The 20,028-nt window shown below is 42.8% G+C and overlaps 2 protein-coding genes across 10 annotated transcripts in view; one reads left to right on the forward strand and one right to left on the reverse strand.

Moving 5' to 3' along the window:
- LOC120374412 (neurabin-1-like) overlaps positions 1-20,028 on the forward strand; it is an 84,963-nt gene that overhangs the window by 64,397 nt on the left and 538 nt on the right. For 5 of the 8 annotated variants that reach the window (XM_039494053.1, XM_039494052.1, XM_039494054.1 and 2 more), the window contains 2 exons: positions 12,696-12,884; positions 16,342-16,509. In XM_039494053.1, the coding sequence (XP_039349987.1) occupies positions 12,696-12,884; positions 16,342-16,509 (357 nt within the window). Of the gene's footprint in view, positions 1-12,695; positions 12,885-16,341; positions 17,927-20,028 lie in introns of those variants that run through there. The other 3 variants (XM_039494057.1, XM_039494051.1, XR_005586076.1) reach the window with 2 other exon arrangements.
- The window catches only part of PDK1 (pyruvate dehydrogenase kinase 1), a 46,580-nt gene continuing 27,243 nt past the window's right edge, over positions 692-20,028 (reverse strand). Inside the window, exons 12-13 of one of the 2 annotated variants that reach the window (XR_005586077.1) lie at positions 5,219-5,302; positions 692-718 (exon numbers count right to left, since the gene is read on the reverse strand). The gene's annotated coding sequence lies outside the window, so the exon portion shown is untranslated. Of the gene's footprint in view, positions 719-5,218; positions 5,303-18,626; positions 19,426-20,028 lie in introns of those variants that run through there. The other variant, XM_039494061.1, reaches the window with a different exon arrangement.

Raw genomic sequence — 20,028 nt, forward strand, 5'->3', positions numbered from 1 at the left:
ACACCTCCTTCACAGGTTAGAAGTCCCACCTTGCTTGGGTAGCTTCATATATCATCACCAGAGGTGAACTAGCCACAATAGCATCCCCTGCCTTCAGAGGAACAAACTTCTGCTTCAAAAAGCTGCTGCAAAAGAGGAAAAGGGGGAAGTACCAGTACACACCTCTCCCATGCCCTTTAAAAGTCTAGAACGAGCTGGGGATGAAACACCTCCTAAAGGTGCATGAGTTGGCTGGAGAAAGGAGTTAACTCTATGACTCCTCCCTCTATTGCAGTTGAGGGTAGGGTAGAACACAAGAATACTCTCAAAAATATAGAGAACTGAGTGAAGAGTGCTTCTGGGGAGTTCTGCAGGCTAGTTGCAGTGAAGCCAGTCCTGCATATTGAGCTTCCCGGCTTCTCAAGTGTCTTGCTAGTAAACTGGTTATCACCCAGCATGTAGGTGCTCCCCTCCTCCCCTCTTGGGAACCTTTTGATCTGTTGTTGGTGTCTCACCATCCCCTTACAGTCTTTGGGCACTGTGGGGTCTTATCCTCAGTCACTCCCAAGACTATCCAGATTCTTTGGGGTGAGGAAAGTTGATCTTCCTTGTCTTCACTCTCCACAACTTTCTTGGATCCTGTTCTTTGAATTGGCAGTCATCTTTTTCTGCAAGTAGGAGCTGCTTTCCCAGCAACAGCTCCTGTTGATGTACAAACAGCCAGGGACAGCACTTCTGCCTATGAAAAGGAGAGGATTAGTTAGGGATCCTTAAGTGTTAAAAATTAACATACCTGTAGCTGTGTGTGTTTGTTTTTAGGGCATTTGCTCACCCTGACACTCTCTTTTTGCTGCTTTTCAGTTTTCATAAAAAGAAAAGTCCATCCATGCTTTAAGCCATTTTCCTCAGTGAAGGTAGAGGAAAACTGGGCTAGCATTTAGTGACTGGTTGGGGAGCAATCAGCTGAGGCACTTGTATGTTGTTTGTGGGCCCAGTTAGTTTTTTAAAAAAAAATTCTTGTGATGCAGCATTTGCAAGGGAAAAAAATATTTACTTGAAGCTATGTTTTAAAATGCTTTAACTGAGCAGAATCTAAGGCAGTATACTGTATGCTGAGGTCAGAGTTGTCATAGCAACAGTATGTCAAATTGGGGAGAGTGCTGGTATTTTGGTATTATCTTATCTTATACTAATTTAGATTCTTCTTTGGTCAGTGGCCAGGTATGCATGTGCCCCATGAGCCTTTGTCTGGAGATTTTCATTAGCAGTGTTCTGTTGAGATCCTCATGCCCCAGACCAAGGCTGTATCAGGCTTGCAGGCGAATTACCTTCAATTCCTTCTCAGCTGCCTTGGTCTGAGACAGAACTTAGTGTATCCGCATTAGGCATATCTCAGTTACTTGCTTACTCTGGTCTAGCTTAATTTATTTTACTTTTATTTAGTGGTTTGTTAGTTTGTAGTTAGTTCAACTGGTTATTTAAAAGATTTGTTTTATTTCCTTCAGGGAGCTAGTCCCTGAAAGGATTATGCCCAGTTCACTGGGCTTTAAACGCTGCCTTGTGTAGAGGTCATTCTGATCAACAACAAACACTCTAAGTGCATTTGCTGCCTAGGAAAGTTGCACATTGCGCAGAAGGGTAACTTCTGTTTCACCCTCAAATCCAGGCCTCTAAAAGACCAGGAAATCAAGCTGTGGCTGTTGATGGTAGAGCAGTCATTTTGCCCTACTTCAGAGCCAGGTCAGAACAACACCCTCCCCTCTCCTCAGTACATCAATCTCTGGGGAGTATCTTGCACTCTTTGAGCTTAGTGCAGTACTCCCCCAGAAAAGGGAAAGCCTCAGAGACCTTCTCTGAAAGTCCCCAAAAGAGGATCTCTAACTCTCCTATTAAGTAGTGTACCTCAGAATGACCTCGTTCTCTGGGCAGGTGAACAGCTTCTTCAACCTTGAGAGTCATTGCAATAGAGGAGAATGTCTTCTCCAATAAAGGCAAGGGGGGAAATCACATATCTCTAAGGGTAAGCATGTCTCTCTGAGAAGAACCCACTACTGCTTAGCAGAAATGGCCAGAACAAATACCTAAAACCAGTACCACTGGACTTAACCCCTCTTCCAGTACCCCTGTTGGGTTCTTCAGTACCCAGTATGACGAAGTTTCCATCTATGTCAATGCCTTCAAAAGCATTTGAAATTCTCAGTACCATCCTGCAGGGATGAGCATACCACGCCTTTGGTACCACAATGGTTACCACAATTCTGCTCAGTACTGCAAGACTTTAAGTACCCAAAGGACTTATGGAACCAGAGTCTCCATCAGTACCGAGAACCACTCTGTCATAGACCCATATACCTCTCTGACTCACGTCCCTCTTCAGTTGGAGTTCCCCAATTAGAGGAGGAAGAGTGATAGAGACCTCCCTTCAGTATCACTGATCTCTGTCCAACGTTCTCCTGTGTACCTACATAGGAACCTCTTTATGAAAGAGACAGAGGATTTCTAGGGAGCTCATCATTCTTGGTGGAAACAACCCTGGATGCCTGCCCCTGGATATGGTGCTCAGTGGCCATATTGGGACCCCTGGATAGCTTATTGTCAACAGTTCTCCAAGGCCTCAACTCTCTCCCATTAAGATGATGGTGTAGACTCAAGCTTCTCCTCTCCCATCACACCACTCAAGAGGAAAGGTTTGAGGATCAGGAGGCAAGGGCAGATGAAGAAGCCACCCCTCAGACTACCATCTCATCCTCATCACCCAAAGAGGTGGTAATGATGCTTCCGCCTATGGCCAATGATTGTCAGCGATTTCAAGACCTCATTAAACACATGGAAGACTCCCTACAGATACCTCTCATGGAGATCAAAGAATCATGACAGAAGCTGTTGGATATTGTTCACTCTGCAACACCATCCAGGGTTGTCCTTCCTATCAGTGAGGCTGGGCTGGAACCTGCAAATACCATTTGGCAAACGCTGCCCACAGTAACACCTATGTTTGAGAGAGCTGATAAAGTATTATGTTCCCACCAAGGACTCTGAGTTTCTATTTTCCCACCCTCCACTCAACTCTCTGGTAGTTGACACCAGTGAACAAATGGTATAAGTGTCCCCCCTCCCCCCATGACAGACCAGAAGTGCCTGGACCTTTTAGGAAGGAAATCTTATTCATCTACAACCATTAAATTCCACATTATGAATTACAGGAAATGATGGCCAAATATAACTTCACAAATTATGCAAAATTCAGTTTTCATTCAACACCTTCCTCCAGACCAAAGGTAATAATGTCAGGCTACCATTGCTGAGGGACAGGTACTGGCGAGGACAATTTTCCAGGCAGCTCTGGATGATGCAGACACTGTAGCCTGCTCCATTTCCACAGCAGTGATGATGCACAGGGCATCTTGGCTATAGTTGTCTGATTTCCCCAGAGAATTCCTGAATATGGTAAAGGATTTCTTCTTCGAGTGATTGCTCATATCAATTCCAGTTAGGTGTGCGCGCGGATGTCAGAAACTTTTTTTTCCTAGCACCCCCTGAGGTAGCGCCGAAATGGTGATCCATATAAGCCCCTGCCAGGCCAACCCATCCCCCTTCAGTTCCTTCTTACCGCCTGTGACGGTGGTTGGAACAGTGGTCTCTTGCCTTATCAAGTGCTCTAGCATTCTCTTATCTTCATTGTTGGTTCATTGTTAGTAGTTAGTGTTAAGTTTTAATTGTTTTTTCTATAGTATAAAGTGTAGTTTAGTTGTTGAGCGCAGTCTCGTCAATGACTGCCCTGTAGGGCCCTGGGGCATGCCATCTCAGGGCTTCAAGTCTTGCAACAGGCCCATGGTTACGGGCGACCCCCACGATTCCTGTCTCAGGTGTCTGGGGGAGGGTCATCAAGCGGACAAGTGCAGAATTTGTAAAGCATTCAAAGCTCGGATGCATAAGGAGAGGGAGATTCGTCTTAGGCAACTCCTCATGGAGTTGGCCCTGCGGCCCTCTCAAGACACGGGCCCGAGTATCTCAGTGCGGAGCGCTCCTCCAGCGGTACCATCTTCGGCACCGCAGAAGATCCCATGCTCATCTCAGGACCGGCGATCTTCTGGGCCCCCAAAACACCCGACACGGCACTGCTCCCATTCCCCGGTCGCTGCCAAGAAGCAAGCTGTAGGAGGACCCCCTGTCAGAAACTGTCTTCAACTTCTAGATCACATGGTGGCTTGCACCTTTGACAGAATATGTGAGATTACTCTTTCATTGTTTCCAGGATGGCTCAGATCAGTTTGCTTACCAAAGAGACATAGCCTGGACAAACGTGTGTCAGTTCTTCCAACAGGTGAAGCACTCCCTAGATTGGTGGAAAGACCATTGCAGTGTAGGGAAAGGAAGTTCCCTTCCTTTAGCTTATGCTAAGGGTAACTAGCCACAGATGCATCTGTTAGGCTAGGAATAACATCTTGATGCTCTCATGATACAGGGCAGAGCGTCACCCCAATAAACTATCCTCCACATCAACCTGTTGGAGCTCAGAGCAGTCAGAAATGCCTGCCTCCATTTTCTGCCTCTCATCAGACAGATTCATGACAGACAATGTGGCCTGCATGTTTCATATCAGTTGGCATGGAGGAGTGAGATCCCTTTCCCTCTGTGCCAGAGCAATAAGGTTATGGAACTAGTGCATTTAAAAAAAAATCACATAAGATTTTCAGCAGTGTATCTCCTGGGCAGGCAAAATGTGAATGCCAATGTTCCCAGCAGGTTTTATTCCTCAGTACTGCAAATGGGAATTGGACTCCCAGATTCTTGTCAGTATAATTCAAACTTGGGGATTCCCAGAGGTGAAGCTCTTCACCACTGCTACAAACAGGATTTGTCATCTGTTCTGTTAAGGGGTGGAGGTGTTAGGTGCCTTCCTCCTCCTTAGAATGAAGCAACTCTTTTTTATGCATTTCCCCTGGCAGCTTTCATGTCAGAATGGTGAACAAAATCTAACAGGACAAGGCCAGAGTTGTCCTAATAGTCCTGACGTGGTCGAGATAGACATAGTTTCTTTGCCTGTTTCACCTAGCTCTTTGTCCAACAATAAATCTTCCACTCGTTCCTCAGCTTCTCTCCCAGGACGCCAATTGACTGCTGCATCGTAATCTGAAAATTCTCCGCCTCCTCCTTTTGCAGGAATTAGTTGGCTTGTTCTGCAGAGTTACAGCAGATATTTCTAAATTGTAGGAAAGATTCAACGAGAAATGCTTACCTTCAAAAGTGGGGATTTAGTCACTGGTGTGAACTCTGGAAAGTTGTTCCTGAATCCACCTAGCTTCTGCATGTTCTGGATTATCTGTTGCGATTAAAGAAAATGGGATTGTCAGTTAGTTCTCTTAAGGTTCATTTGGCTACCGTAACAACTTTTCTTTCCACAATTGAGGGTTCTTGCTCTTCACTCACTCTACAACAACTGTAAGATTCATTAAAGGTGTGGGAAACCTCTTCCCTGATATAGCCTTGGTGCAGGGCACTAGGATATCAACACTGCATGCGTGGACTGAAGAGACACTGCTAATGAAAATCTCGGATCAAAGGCATGTGGGATGCATGCATACCTGAAGTAGAGCCCCCATGGGGGACACATCTCAAAGAACTAATTACAGGATGCAGTGACTAATCTTTTTCCCCATTCTTTAAGCCTTCCCACACAAGTTTGGTTCTTTTAATCACATTCATTGTTGTATTATAAGCTCTCTTAAATTACAAAAGGCTAGCATTCTGTTTCACCAGCCCCTCAACTTTCTCTAAAGAAGTTTTACCTATTTTTTTAATTCTGTCCTCCCCCTTGCTTTCCCTGTGTGGCAATGGGGGAAAAAATGTGTGTAGGGTCAGAAATCTCTGCCCTTTTTTGGGAGTGGGGGTGTGTTTTAGATTGTTTTAGTGCAAAGGCTGAGTTTTTGACCCTACTTCCTCTGATATATAGCTAATACATGTTCAAAGAACCCTATAAATCTGTCTGCATGGGGACTTAGGTCAGCATAACTACACCGCTTGGGGTGTGGATTTTTCACACCCCTGAGCAATGCAGTTATGCCAAGCTAATTTTCTAGTGTAGACCAGCCTGAGTCTATAATTTCTGACTCAATTTGTCAATCTTAGCTGGCGGAGAGTGAAAGACCTGTCAGCACAAAGGGCAAAGAGTTTTGGAGGAATAAAAAAAAATAAGTCTTGAGGATAAATAAGATGATTTTACAAATTGTTGTATGTAATAAGCAAATCAGTAAGCGATATAATACTGTAACGTTAACATGTCATTTTTATAGGAGTAAAGGAAAAAAGTATGAGCCAGAGTCTGGCCTCTTCTGGTATTCTAGAGATGCAAAGGGGCTGGAAAGCAGCTGGATCTGGCCAGCTGAGAATTCCCTTCATGTGGGGGAGCTCTCAGCTGGCATAATCAGTGTACCTGGCTTTTGCAATGCGACTCTAATGTAGGAGGGTCTGGGTCAGGAAGGAGTATCTGAGGATATGACTGGGTCACAGCGCCTTGGAGTGTTGCTAGCAGGAGTAAATTAGCGCAGCTTGAGGGCCAGCAGCACAGATCCTCCCTGAGAGCCAGATAACTATAACAGACTCCCTGAGGGACCTGATTTCTCCTGTTGTATCAAGTGGAAACTTAGTGTATTAGAGAATCTGGCCCTGTTTATGTAACTGGAATACATCCTCTTAAGTATTGATGTCCTGGATTGGCAACAATACAATTGTAATACAGGCACCGTAGATTAAAGAAACAAAATATAAATCTGATAAGTAAAGTAAATTTTAACTCCAGATTTCATGTACTTTATATAACTTTAAATATATTTGGATAATATTTTACTTAATTTTTAGCTTTGACAACATATATATTCTATTGAGGAGACCACAACAGGATTGTCCATTAACCTCACACCGTGGTCAAACTTGAACAGTTGAAAGTACAAATTAAAACTTCTGAGTATCTCTAGCAGCTGCTAGTATGGCATGGAGATTAAAAGTAATGTTGCTTTTGGCTTATATAAGACTTGCAATGAGTAGTATAACAAGCCCTGTTCTTTGAGCTGATGGTTGTTCCCCCTAGATAAACACATTCAAGATTGTCCTGGAAAATAGGTGTCAAGTAGACTTGTTCACACTCTGCTCAAGCTGTGTTCACAAAAATTAGGATTCCCAATAGCTGTTCGGTTTAAACGTTTGTACTCATTGTTCGTTACTCACAATCAAATATGAAAATGTCTTTGTTTGAATAATCCATTCAGTTCACAGATCTTAAAGTGTAAATTGTCAGATAATTTTAGTTGCCTTTACTGTAATCAGAGTTTTAATCCCCATGAACCTGATCTGCAGTTTAAAAATATATATATATTCTGAGTCTCTTGGTGCCACAGACATCTGGAGCTCTTGTCCTACTAATATATATATTTTGCATTACTGCATCAGATCAAGGAATTCTGAACTCTGGTACTTTTTCAAAAGTACATTGTTTTCAAAACTTTTTTTTTTAAATTCTCTTCCATTCCCATTAGCAGTTTGTACAGTGGATTTTCTCTCTGTACTTCAGGAATCTACTGCCTGATGTCTTAGGGCTTGGCTACACTTGCAGACGTGCAGCGCTGGGAGTTACAGCTGTCTTCGTACAACTGTGTAGGGAAAGCGCTGGAGTGTGGCCACACTGACAGCTACCAGCGCTGCAGTGTGGCCACATTTGCAGCATTTGCAGCGCTGTTGGGAGTGGTGCATTATCGGCAGCTATCCCACAGAGCACCTCGTCCCATTTTGGCGCCGTGGGTTGTGGGAAGGGGACGGAAGGGTGCGGGTCATTCCGCTTCCTGTCCCAATGCCCCGTGATGCATTGCTTCACATCCCAGCAGTCACTGTTTTTCCGTCCACGTTTGGCGCCATTGTGACTCTCCCAACGGTTTCTGTGCAGCGCGATTTCTGTGGGAAATGGAGCCTGAACTGCTGAGGAATATGCTGATGAGTCTCGCCAGCACATCACGTTTGGCAGTTGAGCTATTCCTTCAGCTCCAAAGTGACAGTGAGGAGTCCGACGATGATGATATCGAGTCGCCTGACGCGTATGACACTAAATTGCTTGTGGCATTCACGGAAATCCTCAGCACCATGGAACGCCGCTTTTGGGCTCGGGAAACAAGCACTGAGTAGTGGGATCACATCGTCATAGAAGTCTGGGATGATGAGCAGTGGCTGCAGAACTTTCGGATGAGAAAAGCCACTTTCATGGGACTGTGTGCTGAGCTTGCCCCCACCCTGCGGCGCAAGGACACGAGATTGAGAGCTGCCTTGCCAGTGGAGAAGCGAGTGGCTATTGCAGTCTGGGAGCTGGCAACTCCAGACAGCTACCGATCGGTCGGGAACCAGTTTGGAGTGGGAAAGTCGACCGTTGGAATCATGTTGATGCAAGTTTGCAGGGCCATTAATCGCATCCAGCTAAGAAGAACCGTGACTCTGGGGAACGTGCAGGACATTGTGGATGGCTTTGCACAAATGGGTTTCCCTAACTGTGGAGGGGCGATAGATGGGACGCATATTCCTATTGTGGCACCACCCCACCTAGCATACGAGTACGTTAATCGGAAGGGGTATTTCTCTATGGTTCTCCAGGCGCTTGTGGATCACCGTGGGCGTTTCATTGACATTTACACAGGCTGGCCTGGAAAGGTGCATGATGCACGCATCTTTCAGAATAGTGGCCTGTTCAGGAAGATGCAGGCTGGGACTTTTTTTCCCAGACCGGAAGATCACAGTAGGGGACGTCGAAATGCCCATTGTGATCCTTGGAGACCCCGCTTACCCGTTAATGCCTCGGCTCATGAAACCGTATACAGGGAAGCTTGACAGGAGCAAGGACCGGTTCAACTACAGGCTGAGCCGGTGCCGAATGACTGTGGAGTGTGCTTTTGGCCGTTTAAAGGGGCGCTGGCGATCTCTGTCTGGGAAGCTAGACTTGGGGGAAAGCAGCGTCCCTGCGGTTATATCCACATGCTGTACCCTCCATAATATTTGTGAAGGGAAGGGTGAAACATTCAGTCAGGCATGGACCGCCGAGGTTCAACGCCTGGAGGCTGAATTTGCACAGCCAGAGAGCAGGGCTACCAGAGAGGCCCAGCAAAGGGCTACAAGGATTAGGGATGCCTTGAGGGAGGAATTTGAGGCTGAAAGCCAACAGTAATGTTTGTTGCCTTGCACAGGAGTGAAGTGCAGTGGTTACAATGTTAGTAGGAATCTGTTTTTCCTAAAATGATTTGCAGTGCCTGTTTATTTCCTGGGCTACGGAATCTTTCAATTTCTGCAATAATAAAGATTGTTTTCAAAGCCAATAATTCATTTATTGAAAAGAAAATAACGTTATTGACAGACACACAACATTTTGGGAACCTAAAAGGGCAGGGGGGTGGACGGGTGGACTGTACAGTCACAGGTTTGAATATGTCCTGTCTGGAGTGCTGTGCAATGAGTGCTGCACTTCGGGATGAAAATACTGCATGGTGATGGGGGTTGAGTGCATAGGGTAAGGGTCGTAGTTCTCAGGGCTGGTTGGTGAACGTACAGGTGTTGGGGACAACTGGTGGTGGTAAGAACCTGGATGCTGGGGAAGGGGGTTTGGAGCTGACATTGGGGCACAAGGGAAAGAGCTTTGGGACCCGGGGGGGGCTGGCACGGTAGTGCTCTGCCTGCATGGCTACGAGTGACTCGATAGAGTCCGCTTGGTGCGCCAGGATGCTTATCAGCTGCTTTGTGCTTTTCTTAGCCGCTGCATTTCTCTGGTGGATCCTGCTTTCCCTTTCCCTCCAGTCCTGCACTTTCTTACTCTCTCTGGCAGACTGATCCATAACTGCTTTCAGCATGTCGTCTTTGCTTTTTTGCGGCTTCTTCCTGAGGTTTTGTAGCCTCTGAGCAGTCGATGATACAGGCAGTCCAGTAGTCAAGGACACTTTTCGAAAGGCAAAAATGGCAACAGTTAACAGAGGCAGCATTGTTTATAATCTCATCCAGACAGTTATTCCCACACAGTGAAGGAGTTTACAGTCTTCACTTTAGCATACTTTTCCCATACCAAACAGAGCGTGCATAACCCACAGGAGCCACGAAATAGTGAGTAAGGGGGACTGATTGTTTCAGGGCTGTGCAGGGGTTTCTGTGCATTGGGGACAGCAAACAGCTACAGGGGGCATCTACACTGAACACTCTCCCAACATTTTCCACAGGAGTTAATCCTGGAAGATATCTAGCTGCTGCGAGTCACCTGGGAAGAGCGGGAGGCTCTTCTACAGCAATGCGGATTCCGCCCTGGCCCCTATGCAGCTTGCCTGTGTGCAGCAATGGTCCCCCGACCCCTCACGACACAGTGGCGTGGACATGTTAGCCTGACTGGGACAAGGACCACAGTGGCTCTCCCTATAAACTTGCGCAAGTGCATTGCCCACGCTCTGGCTGAAACTTTTGAAGAGATTACTGAGGCCGATTACCGCGAGGTGGTAGACCACATCATTGGGGGGCTATTCCACATCTAGGCATGCATGCATGCAGCCCTAACCCCCTCTCCTCTCCCGAAACATTTCCATCCTGAAAATAAAAGCCGCTTACCGGTAACCCGCTCTTCTGCTTCTCCTTCACCAAGTACCGGCTGCTGGGACTGGCTACCTTCCTCCTGGCTTGAGAAGAGCTCCTGGCTGCATGCCTCCTGGGACTCTGGGGTGTCTCCCCCTCCCCCCCAGTACCCTCACTCTCGGTTTCCTCCCCCTCCTCCTCCTGCACGCCCCACCCTGCTCTGAAGTGTCCATTGTGGTCGTCGGATTGGCAGTGGGGTCACCCCCACGTATCGCATCCAGCTCCTTGTAAAAACGGCAGGTCGTGGGGGCAGCGCCGGAGCAGCGGTTTCCCTCGCGGGCTTTGCAATAGGCACTCCACAGCTCCTTCACTTTAACCCTGCACTGCAGCGCGTCCCGGTCATGGCCCCTTTCCAGCATGGCCTTTGATACCTGGCCAAAGGTATCATAATTCCTACGGCTGGAGCGCAGCTGGGACTGCACAGCTTCCTCCCCCCAAACACTGATGAGGTCCAGCAACTCGCCAGTGCTCCATGCTGGGGTTCGTTTGGTGCGTGGAGGCATGGTCACCTGGAAAGATTCACTGATTGCACTCCACACCTGGCTGAGCAAACAGGAAGGGGATTTTTAAAATTCCCGGGGCATTTAAAGGGCGGGTCACCTAAGGCCAGAGCAGTAGAGTTCGAACTGATGAGCAGAGTGGCTGAACAGGCATTCTGGGATACCTCTAAATACCTCTGGAGGCCAATAACAGCGCTTTTGGTGGCCACGCTGGCGGAGCAGCACTGCATCACCAGCGCTGCAATAGTTATACCCGAGGCAGAGCAGGAGTACAGCCAGCGCTGCAGCCAGGGAGATGCAGCGCTGTATGTGCCTTGCAAGTATGGACGGTGAGTAACTTGCAGCGCTGTAAACCCACCACCAGCGCTGCAACTCTCCAGTGTAGCCAAGCTCTTAGGTAGAAAACTTCACGCTGTCTCTATCCAGATACAGGCATTAAATAAAGTACTTCAGACAACATTGCTTAGAAGATTGTTTCCTCACCGAGCTATTTTGTAACAATTGTGAGGTCTCTCTTGTGTATATCAATTAGGGTAGAGGCAGGCACAAACTCTTTTGTCCTGAATAGACAAAGACCTCATTGTTTCCAGTAAAAGCAAGAGAAGCGTTCTCAAACTTTGACATAGTGACCCTCCCTAAGCTAAGGAAAAAATAGTTGTCTTTCCTTCGGTTAAGAGAACACAAACAACTGAAAATCCTATACATGGCAAGAATACAAGTGGTAAAGTAGAAGGGCTGTGATCGATCTGAAAAGTACAACAAATGCACAGTAGGCGGGAGCTGTCTTTCCTTTCACTATTCAGTAATGGGAAAGACCCTTCTCGACACATCTTCCCTGTCCATGGTCCAGTACACCCTGCAGTTGTCTGGACAGGAGGGAGGCACATTCTCGTGGGTCCCTGCCCTTCAGCTCTACATTTAATTCACCTTTGTCTCCCCTTCTCCTGTGTGAGAAAATGAAAGGAGCAGGTAGCTGCTGCTCCACCTGCTCACATGGGCCACACCATTCAGACTTTTCACAGGCAGGGAGTAGCCTCTTTGTAGGCGCTAGCAAGCTCTGCAGTAGCCTCTGTTGGGGGCAGCTGGAACTGTAGTCCAGTCCTAGCAGCTGAGGCTACCAGCTGGCATCTAGCGACAGTTTTAGACTTTCATTAGAAATAAACTACTCAGACAGAACTAAAATGCCTTGCAGATTTTCTTCCTTACTTTTGTAATGAATTTTGTCATCTTGGCTACTGTGATGCTTTTATTTGTCTTGAATTTAAAAAAAAAATTAACTGTGACTACATGTTATGAGGCCCTGTAAGACCTTAAAAAAATGTTAAGTTTTGTAGAGGAAAAATACAATTTTTAAAACTTTTAAAATCCAGTTACTTAAATTTAGATCAAAATATTTTCATTAAGATACTTAACTTTCAAGTTCAGAACTGTGTGAATTGATTTTGTGTGATAGAATTGTTAGTATTAAAATATGCACTTTGTTACCCAAACTCAGTTGGTAACTGAAATTTGATGTATAGTTAAGTGGGAAAAATGTTTCATTTTAAACTATTCACTGTCACTTTCTTGGTTGGTTAGGCACTAGATGATGAATGTGCAGCAACAGGAAAACAAAATCAGTGGCATAGTAGACCAATTTCAGAGTGGACAACCCAACAGGTATGCCATTGGTTGATGGGGATGAACATGGAGCAATATATTGCAGAGTTTACCGCCAAGAATATAGATGGACAGCAATTAATGCTGCTTGACAGTGATAAGCTAAAGGTAAGCACATGCCCCTGTGTGTATTTGTAATTTATAAATGTTAGAAGTTTGATTGCCAGTTCATATAAACTTCTTTTAAATATAGATACTTATCCTTTTCCTATTCAGGCATTGATGAACATTTTTTGTAAGATAGAAGCCTTTCCTTCCATGTTTTCTTGATACATAGCTGGGTTTTTAAAAAACCCAAGAGAGACAACCAGCTGCAGCCTTGAGGCGGTCATCTTGCCTCTGATATTTGCATGCTGCATGTCCATTCCAGCTCTTCTTTGTTCATTCATATTATTAGACTACTTTTTGGATTGGCAGGGTGTTATTCTAAAAGGAGGTTTTCTCTGACACAGTTCAGTAAAGTGCGAAACCAAAATCTAGTGACTAATAGCGGAATTAGAATATCTTTTTCTGAAGAAAAAATGTAGTTTTATGAACCTTTAACTGCCATTTAAATACATCTGTCTCTTGGAATGGATTTGCAACTCTAAATTTCCTATAAATTAACATAGAAATGTTTCCTTGGACAACAGGGAAAACAGTATTTGGTATCTTAACAGATAACTATGGGAAGTGTGGCATGTTGGTGCTTCAAACAGTCACAGTATTGCACTGGAGTTCTCCAGATATAAAATAATACTGCTGTTTGGGAACTGAAATCAGATGTTGCCATCTGCTGATCAAAAATTGAAATGCACTCTACTCACAAATATTACTGTCCAACTTAATATAAAAGTATAATTAAGGAAGATGAAATGTATAAACAGTTGCAGGTAAAAATTATGGAAGATGTTTTCAATTTTACTACACCTACCTTTAAAAATATATTCATTTTAGTTGCCTAAAAAGTACCTTGTAAGGGCCAGTTTTATTCAAAATTTAAGTTATAAACATGCTTTTGCAAACACATAGAAATGCTTCCATGAATTTATTTAGAAGTCCACTGGAATTTTTTTAAAGGGACTGCAGTGCTTGTTTACACTGAATGCTGTGCTAAAGCATAAGAACCTGGAAGTGAAATTAAAAAGAAACAGTCTATAGAGAAGTGAATTGTCTAGTTTATTTTTTCTTTCCTACTTGAGAGAAATGCAAAAAGTAAACAAGCAAAGTAGTGTTTAAAGAAAGATTATTTAGTTTGTAGATTCCATTATAACGCTCTATTATGGTTTAAGTAACAGTCAAAGAAACCTATTTTAAAAAAAAACTATTAAGCTGACAGGATTCCTCTTTATATTATCCTAATATTGGATTAATACATGGCATGAATGAACAATCAACCCTTGTTCAAAAGTCTGATTGTACTGCTATCACAAGTCTACAATACCTTATATATGACACCTCCGTTCTCAGTGAGGCAAATGATTTTTCAAAATTACTTTGAAAAATGTGTGTGGTGATTTAGGGCCTGATCCAATACTCACTGAAATCAATAGGAGTCTGGCCACTGACTTCATTGAGTACTGGTTTCAGCCCTTCTTTATTTTGATTTCATCCTTTTGATTTATAAAGCTACTTTCTATTAAGACATTACCCTGTGTTCTTACAATGCTTACAATAACTGAGATAGACAATGCCCTGTTAATATTCAGTATAATAAGTAGAGTCCTTTTCCATCACAAACAAATGGCTTCTAATAAGTAAATAATATTCCCTTCCTAAATGTCTGGGCAGAAAGCTGGCCCTTACAATATTACCTGGAGGTTAACAGATCCAAGGTGATGACAGACCTATGGGAAAAATGTGGCACCAAGGTGAGAAGCAATCTCAGATAATCAGTTCCCAATTACATTTAAAGCTTTAAAGCAGTGGTTCCCAAGCTTTTGAGGGTTGTGCCCCCTCCCCTTATCCCTGTCCGCACCACCACCATCACCCGGGGCTGGGAGCAGGGCCACAGCTCTGGGGAGGAAGCGCTGGCCAGCCCCTTCCTGCCCCCAGTTCTGCTCCGGTCCCGTCCCCAGTGGCACTCATCCCTGTGCCTGCTCCCATCCCCAACCTCAGCACAGTTCTGTTCCCAGCCTGGGGCCAAGGCTGGGGGAGGGGCAGGGCCAGGGCCAGGAGTGGAATCACGCCTGGCCCCCGCCATGGCTTTGGCCCCCTTACATGTGGCTGTGTTCACTCGGGGAGGGGGTGGGGGGGGTGAGACTGGTAGACCTTGCAATCATTTCAGTAGAGTAGAGAAAAGAGAAACTGCAAGGGTTGAAATAAAGCACTGATGGAGAGGGATTAACTACATCAGTGTTAGACTGCGTATTTGAAAAGTTGAGGTGACTGGGGAGGAGAGAGATGGTGAAACAGTTGGAGAGACAAACAATGTTGTGGGATGTGTGTTGTGGTTTTTTTGAGGATAGAAGAGACCAGGGTGGGCTTGCATTGTGAGAGGAAGGAGTCAGGGGACAACGAGAATCTAGGAAAAGGTTTAGGAAGGGAATGAGAATGGAATAATGCAGTAGAAGAGGTTGGAATGGGCTCACTGTGGCAGTGAAGGGATTGTGGGAGACTAGGGTCAGTGCTGGCAGGGGAGGAGGCAGGAAGGAACTCACAAATGTTAATTCAAATTGCTAATCTCTGAAGTAAAATAGATGTTATAAAAAATCAGATTTTAAACAGCAACTAAAAATCCCTTCTCAGTTACTTAGATCTCACTGTCTCAGTGTTGTCTTTTCAACTTCATTCATGATAATGTCTCCGTGGGCAAACAGAACCTGAATTTCCAATGTAAAATCACCCTGCAGTCCCTTTTAAAAAAAAAAAAAAAAAAAAAAAAATTTGGGAATTTAGGATCTTTGAGCCTGCCCCTTTTTGCTTCTAGATGAAGTGATTAAAAAAAAAAGCACAAACCCACTTTTCCTTAATGTGTCTTGAAACAAATTTTTCAAGTTGGATTTTGGCATTTGAAAGGTATTACTGTTGCTGAGGGGAAGGAGGGGCTTTTTCACCCATTAGCTTTGTTTCATTCAGTTCACTGAACTGCCAAGAATTGTATGTGACTTTGTGTTAAAAGATAGTTGTTAGAGTCCTGCAAGGTGTTTTCATAGGTAATTTTCTCAAGCTATTAAATATCGCAGGTGATTGATCTGAGTTCAGCAACATTCTCTGTAAAAGGAGTAGGAATACAGTAACAGCAGTTCATGTATGTAAAGTGCAGCTGCATCAAGGGAGCCATTAGAAGATTAATTTAAAACAGTTTAATTTGATTTTATCACTCATTAGAAAATCTCAGATGCTCCACTTTCTTTTAAGTGCCACATGAAACTTCTTATTCAAAACAACAATACAAAACCTAGGCTACCCACCTCCCCCACCCCATTTATCAGCAAGGTGACCATCTCACATTACAGTTAAAAATTGTAAATGGTCTACATCTGAGATAAAGGGAGTAAATCTATAGAAAAGACCTGTACAATTTCTTGCAGCTTCTGTAATACTTTCTTGAAACCAGAGTAACTAAACATAATTTCTCTTAAAGGCTCTGGGGGTTTCCAGCCAAAACGACCGATCCACAATAAAGAAGAAAATTAAGGATATTAAAAAAACACAAGAAAAACTGGAAAAACAGAAAGAAAAAGGTCAAAAGAAGGAAAGAGAAGTTCGCAAGAGTGGCAGAGTGGTAGCTGCTGTAGAATCAAGCTGTTAAAATGATCTGGTTTTATTTTAGCACAGACTTACTTCAACTTGAAGAAGTGCAACAAAATTGTATATAATTGTACAATTAGGGAGGTAAAGTGCAACAGTTTAACATGGTAGGTTATTTACTTTAATTTCTGTATTCCCTCCCCACTACATGTTCCATTAAAATGAAATAATGTTTTCAATATTTTTTATCTAGTTGACTCTGCCTGTACTAATAGACAATAATTTAACTTTCTGCCTTAAATACTGTGCGTGCTTTTATGACTGATATGTAAAAACACCATATCCCTGAAATATCCATTGAAACTTATGTTTGTGGAAAGTGGGATGTCACGTTGGGGGAGGTGGAAAAGGGTATTCATTCAAATATTAGTCAACTCTTGCAGTTGACTTAAACTATAAATATTGGGTTTAATCTGATATATGGACAATAGAAAATCCTGCCATCAAGTTCAGTGTGACACTTTATCTGTTGCCACTAATGTTGTATAGTGAAAAATTAAGTTTAAGAAAACAGCAATGTTAAATTTATTTAAAAAAACAAAGCCTGTATTTCAAATTTATTGAATTGTTTTCTTTAAAATCTTGTTTTCCCAGTGGTCCATTTTTAATTCAAAATTTACTGTAGTTATATGCTGATTTTTGAATTTCATTTGTTGCAACTTACTGAAAATAGTATGTAAGTAGTTTTCACAAACTACTTACGCTAAGCATAACACTAAGTTCTCTCTGTAAGCTACACTATGGGATGTTGGAACAGGGTGTAAACATAAAAATAGATAATTTTTTTACATATTTTTCCTAAATAATATAGTTTTTATAGTTTTATGCTATGAATAAGATCCATTTGCAATGAGTATTTCTCTTTTATACTCACTACAAGATTTTTGGGGACCAAATTTATATATTTGCTAATTTTAAACAATACTGTTTTTCCATACTTAAAATAGAGATGAGAATTGTAGAAAAATTTATCAATGAAGCACTGGGTTTCTGCATTGTATTTAATTGTTAAATCGTAGACTATAGACTTTCTTTTTAAAGGAGGATTTGATTCTTGGAATAGTTTAAACATGATTTGATGTGTGTTCTTGTGTAATTGCATAACAGCTTGTAGAAATATTACAAAAGCACTTCCTTAGATTTTTTTTTCAGAAAAATAATGGAATAAAAATGTTAATTCCATCATGGAGTGGAATAGAAAATTACAAGATCTTGGAATTCTGAATTGCTAGTTTAAATATTGCAATTATGTGGACCAAGTTCTCCTTTAAATATATGAATTAATGTTTTTCATTTTTAATTAAATGATCATTTCACTTCTGACATTTCTCAAGTGTTTAAAATATGGAAGATTTCTCTGGAATTCAGAAGAGGAAAAGGACTTTGTGGAAATGCACACTACTAATTTTCAAATAAAATTTAAAGTTTGTATTTCTATTAAATGTCTTCTCTATTTTTAGCTCTGTTTTAATTAAGAAAAGAAGCTTATTGTTTTGCGTATTTTTAATTCGTAGGAAATTAGTGAGTTTAAGGTAGATAATTCCTGGTATCTAGTCAATCAATCAATTTCCAGAGGTTGAGTGGCCAAAGGAGTTCTTTGTTGCTCACAAGGGAGGAGAATTTTTGTCTGCTGGGACAGGTTAGTCAGAATTCTAGAGTGGTGCAAGACCTGTAATGCCAGGTACTGTTTCCCCTCTCATCGCTGGGTCCCCTCCCCCTGGTATATGTGAGGAACAAGTGAAGGGCTGATCCATGGACTGGAGGTTATTGATGTAGTGTCCTAGGGTTTTTCCTTCTTCCAGCTCCACAATATCTGAAGGTTGGGGCCATTGAAATGAGTGCTGTATTTGAGGATATATGAATAGTAGGGTACGTCTTCACTACTGGCCGGATGGGGGGGTAGCAATCGATTTCTCAGGGATCGATATATCGCGTCTCATCTAGACGTGATATATTGATCCCCGAACACGCTCCTGTTGACTCCGGAACTCCACCAATGCGAACGGCGGTAGCGGAGTCGACATGGGGAGCCGCGGACGTCGATCCCGCGCTGTGAGGACGGTAATTCGATCTAAGGTACTTCGACTTCAGCTATGCTATTCATGTAGCTGAAGCTGCGTATCTTAGATCGATTTCCCCCCCAGTGTAGACCAGCCCGTACTTTCACAAGCCTGTCTCTGCAGTACTGTGACAGTTGAACAGGTGCAGATAAGGTGACTGGTTGTGCTGCATGAGTTACTCTTTGAAAGAGAACCTCCCTCCCTGGCACTTGAGGCTCGAAAGGGTTGGATGACTCCTTAGAACTTTTTCAGTCTCCAGTCACCCAAAGAATAAGTCAACTGAAAGTTGGATTTTTCTAAATTGCATTAATGGACACATTTATTGCTTCAATATGATAAAAAAAAAATCACATTGCAGTTTAATTTTATCACACAAACCAAAAATTCTAAATATAGGGTTGAATCCCAGTGTTTCAAGAGAGTATAACTATCCATTTCACTACATCTGCAACTGCTTAATTTTCTTTTGATACTTAACAGCCAAGTGGCAGTGATTATTTTTCAGTACAGTAATGAAGATGTGTATATATAAAAATCAATATCTTGAACCAGCTACTGTAGTGAAGTAAATGAAACATAGCAAGTCAACTGTCATGACTAGGAGTAAATACTGCACACTCTGAAATTTACTAAACAGTTAATTTCCACCACCGCCAGTGGAGGAGGAAAACTATTGAAATATCTACATTGGATTACTTTGCTAGGGGCCCAGAACTTTTGTTCTCATACATTTTGATTATGTTAAGCTGTGGGTAGCAAAGGTTTCTACTTCAGTAATTCCACATGAAAACTCTCTTGTATTCTTTGGATAGATCTTCAGTGCAGGCAATCTGTTATAGCCGATCTGTTAGTAATGTCTAAGAACAAATATGGAAAATCATTCTAAAATCAGTTCAATTGAATTCTTAAGTGGAAATATGATTAGATATTTCAAAATTTTATACAAATTGTTTTGAAAATATTTAACATGTTAAAGTATATGTTTCAAAACATAATTATTTTAAAAATCCATGGTATTACTTTTAGCATTAGGCTGTCAAGAGTGACAGTTGCAAATGTTTAGCAAACACTTCCCTCCTTTATATAAATGTTGACCGCATTCTACAAACCGTTTCCTGCCTGGATTCAGTTGCAAGATTGGGGCATTAATTTCAGTACGAAATAGTCTTACATTGTATTGCCTTTTAGGCACTTATATACAATGGTGACGTGCCACACAAACAAAATTTACCCTCACAACATCCCTATCTATCCTCCACTTACAGATGAGGAATTCACCTGAAGTCATCCCTCACAAAATAGGACTATAGCATACTTACCGTTCCAGCTTCTTTCCTTATCTATTCAATAATAAGAAATCACAGGGTTGTGATCAAGCAGACCTGTGTAAGTCTCACCATCCTCTGCTCTATTTTGACCTGGTAGACTGCTGAAACTGGGTGTGCTTTCTGGCACATGCA

The sequence above is a fragment of the Mauremys reevesii genome, linkage group 11 (genome assembly GCF_016161935.1).
Source record: "Mauremys reevesii isolate NIE-2019 linkage group 11, ASM1616193v1, whole genome shotgun sequence".
NCBI classification, from domain to species: Eukaryota; Metazoa; Chordata; order Testudines; family Geoemydidae; genus Mauremys; species Mauremys reevesii.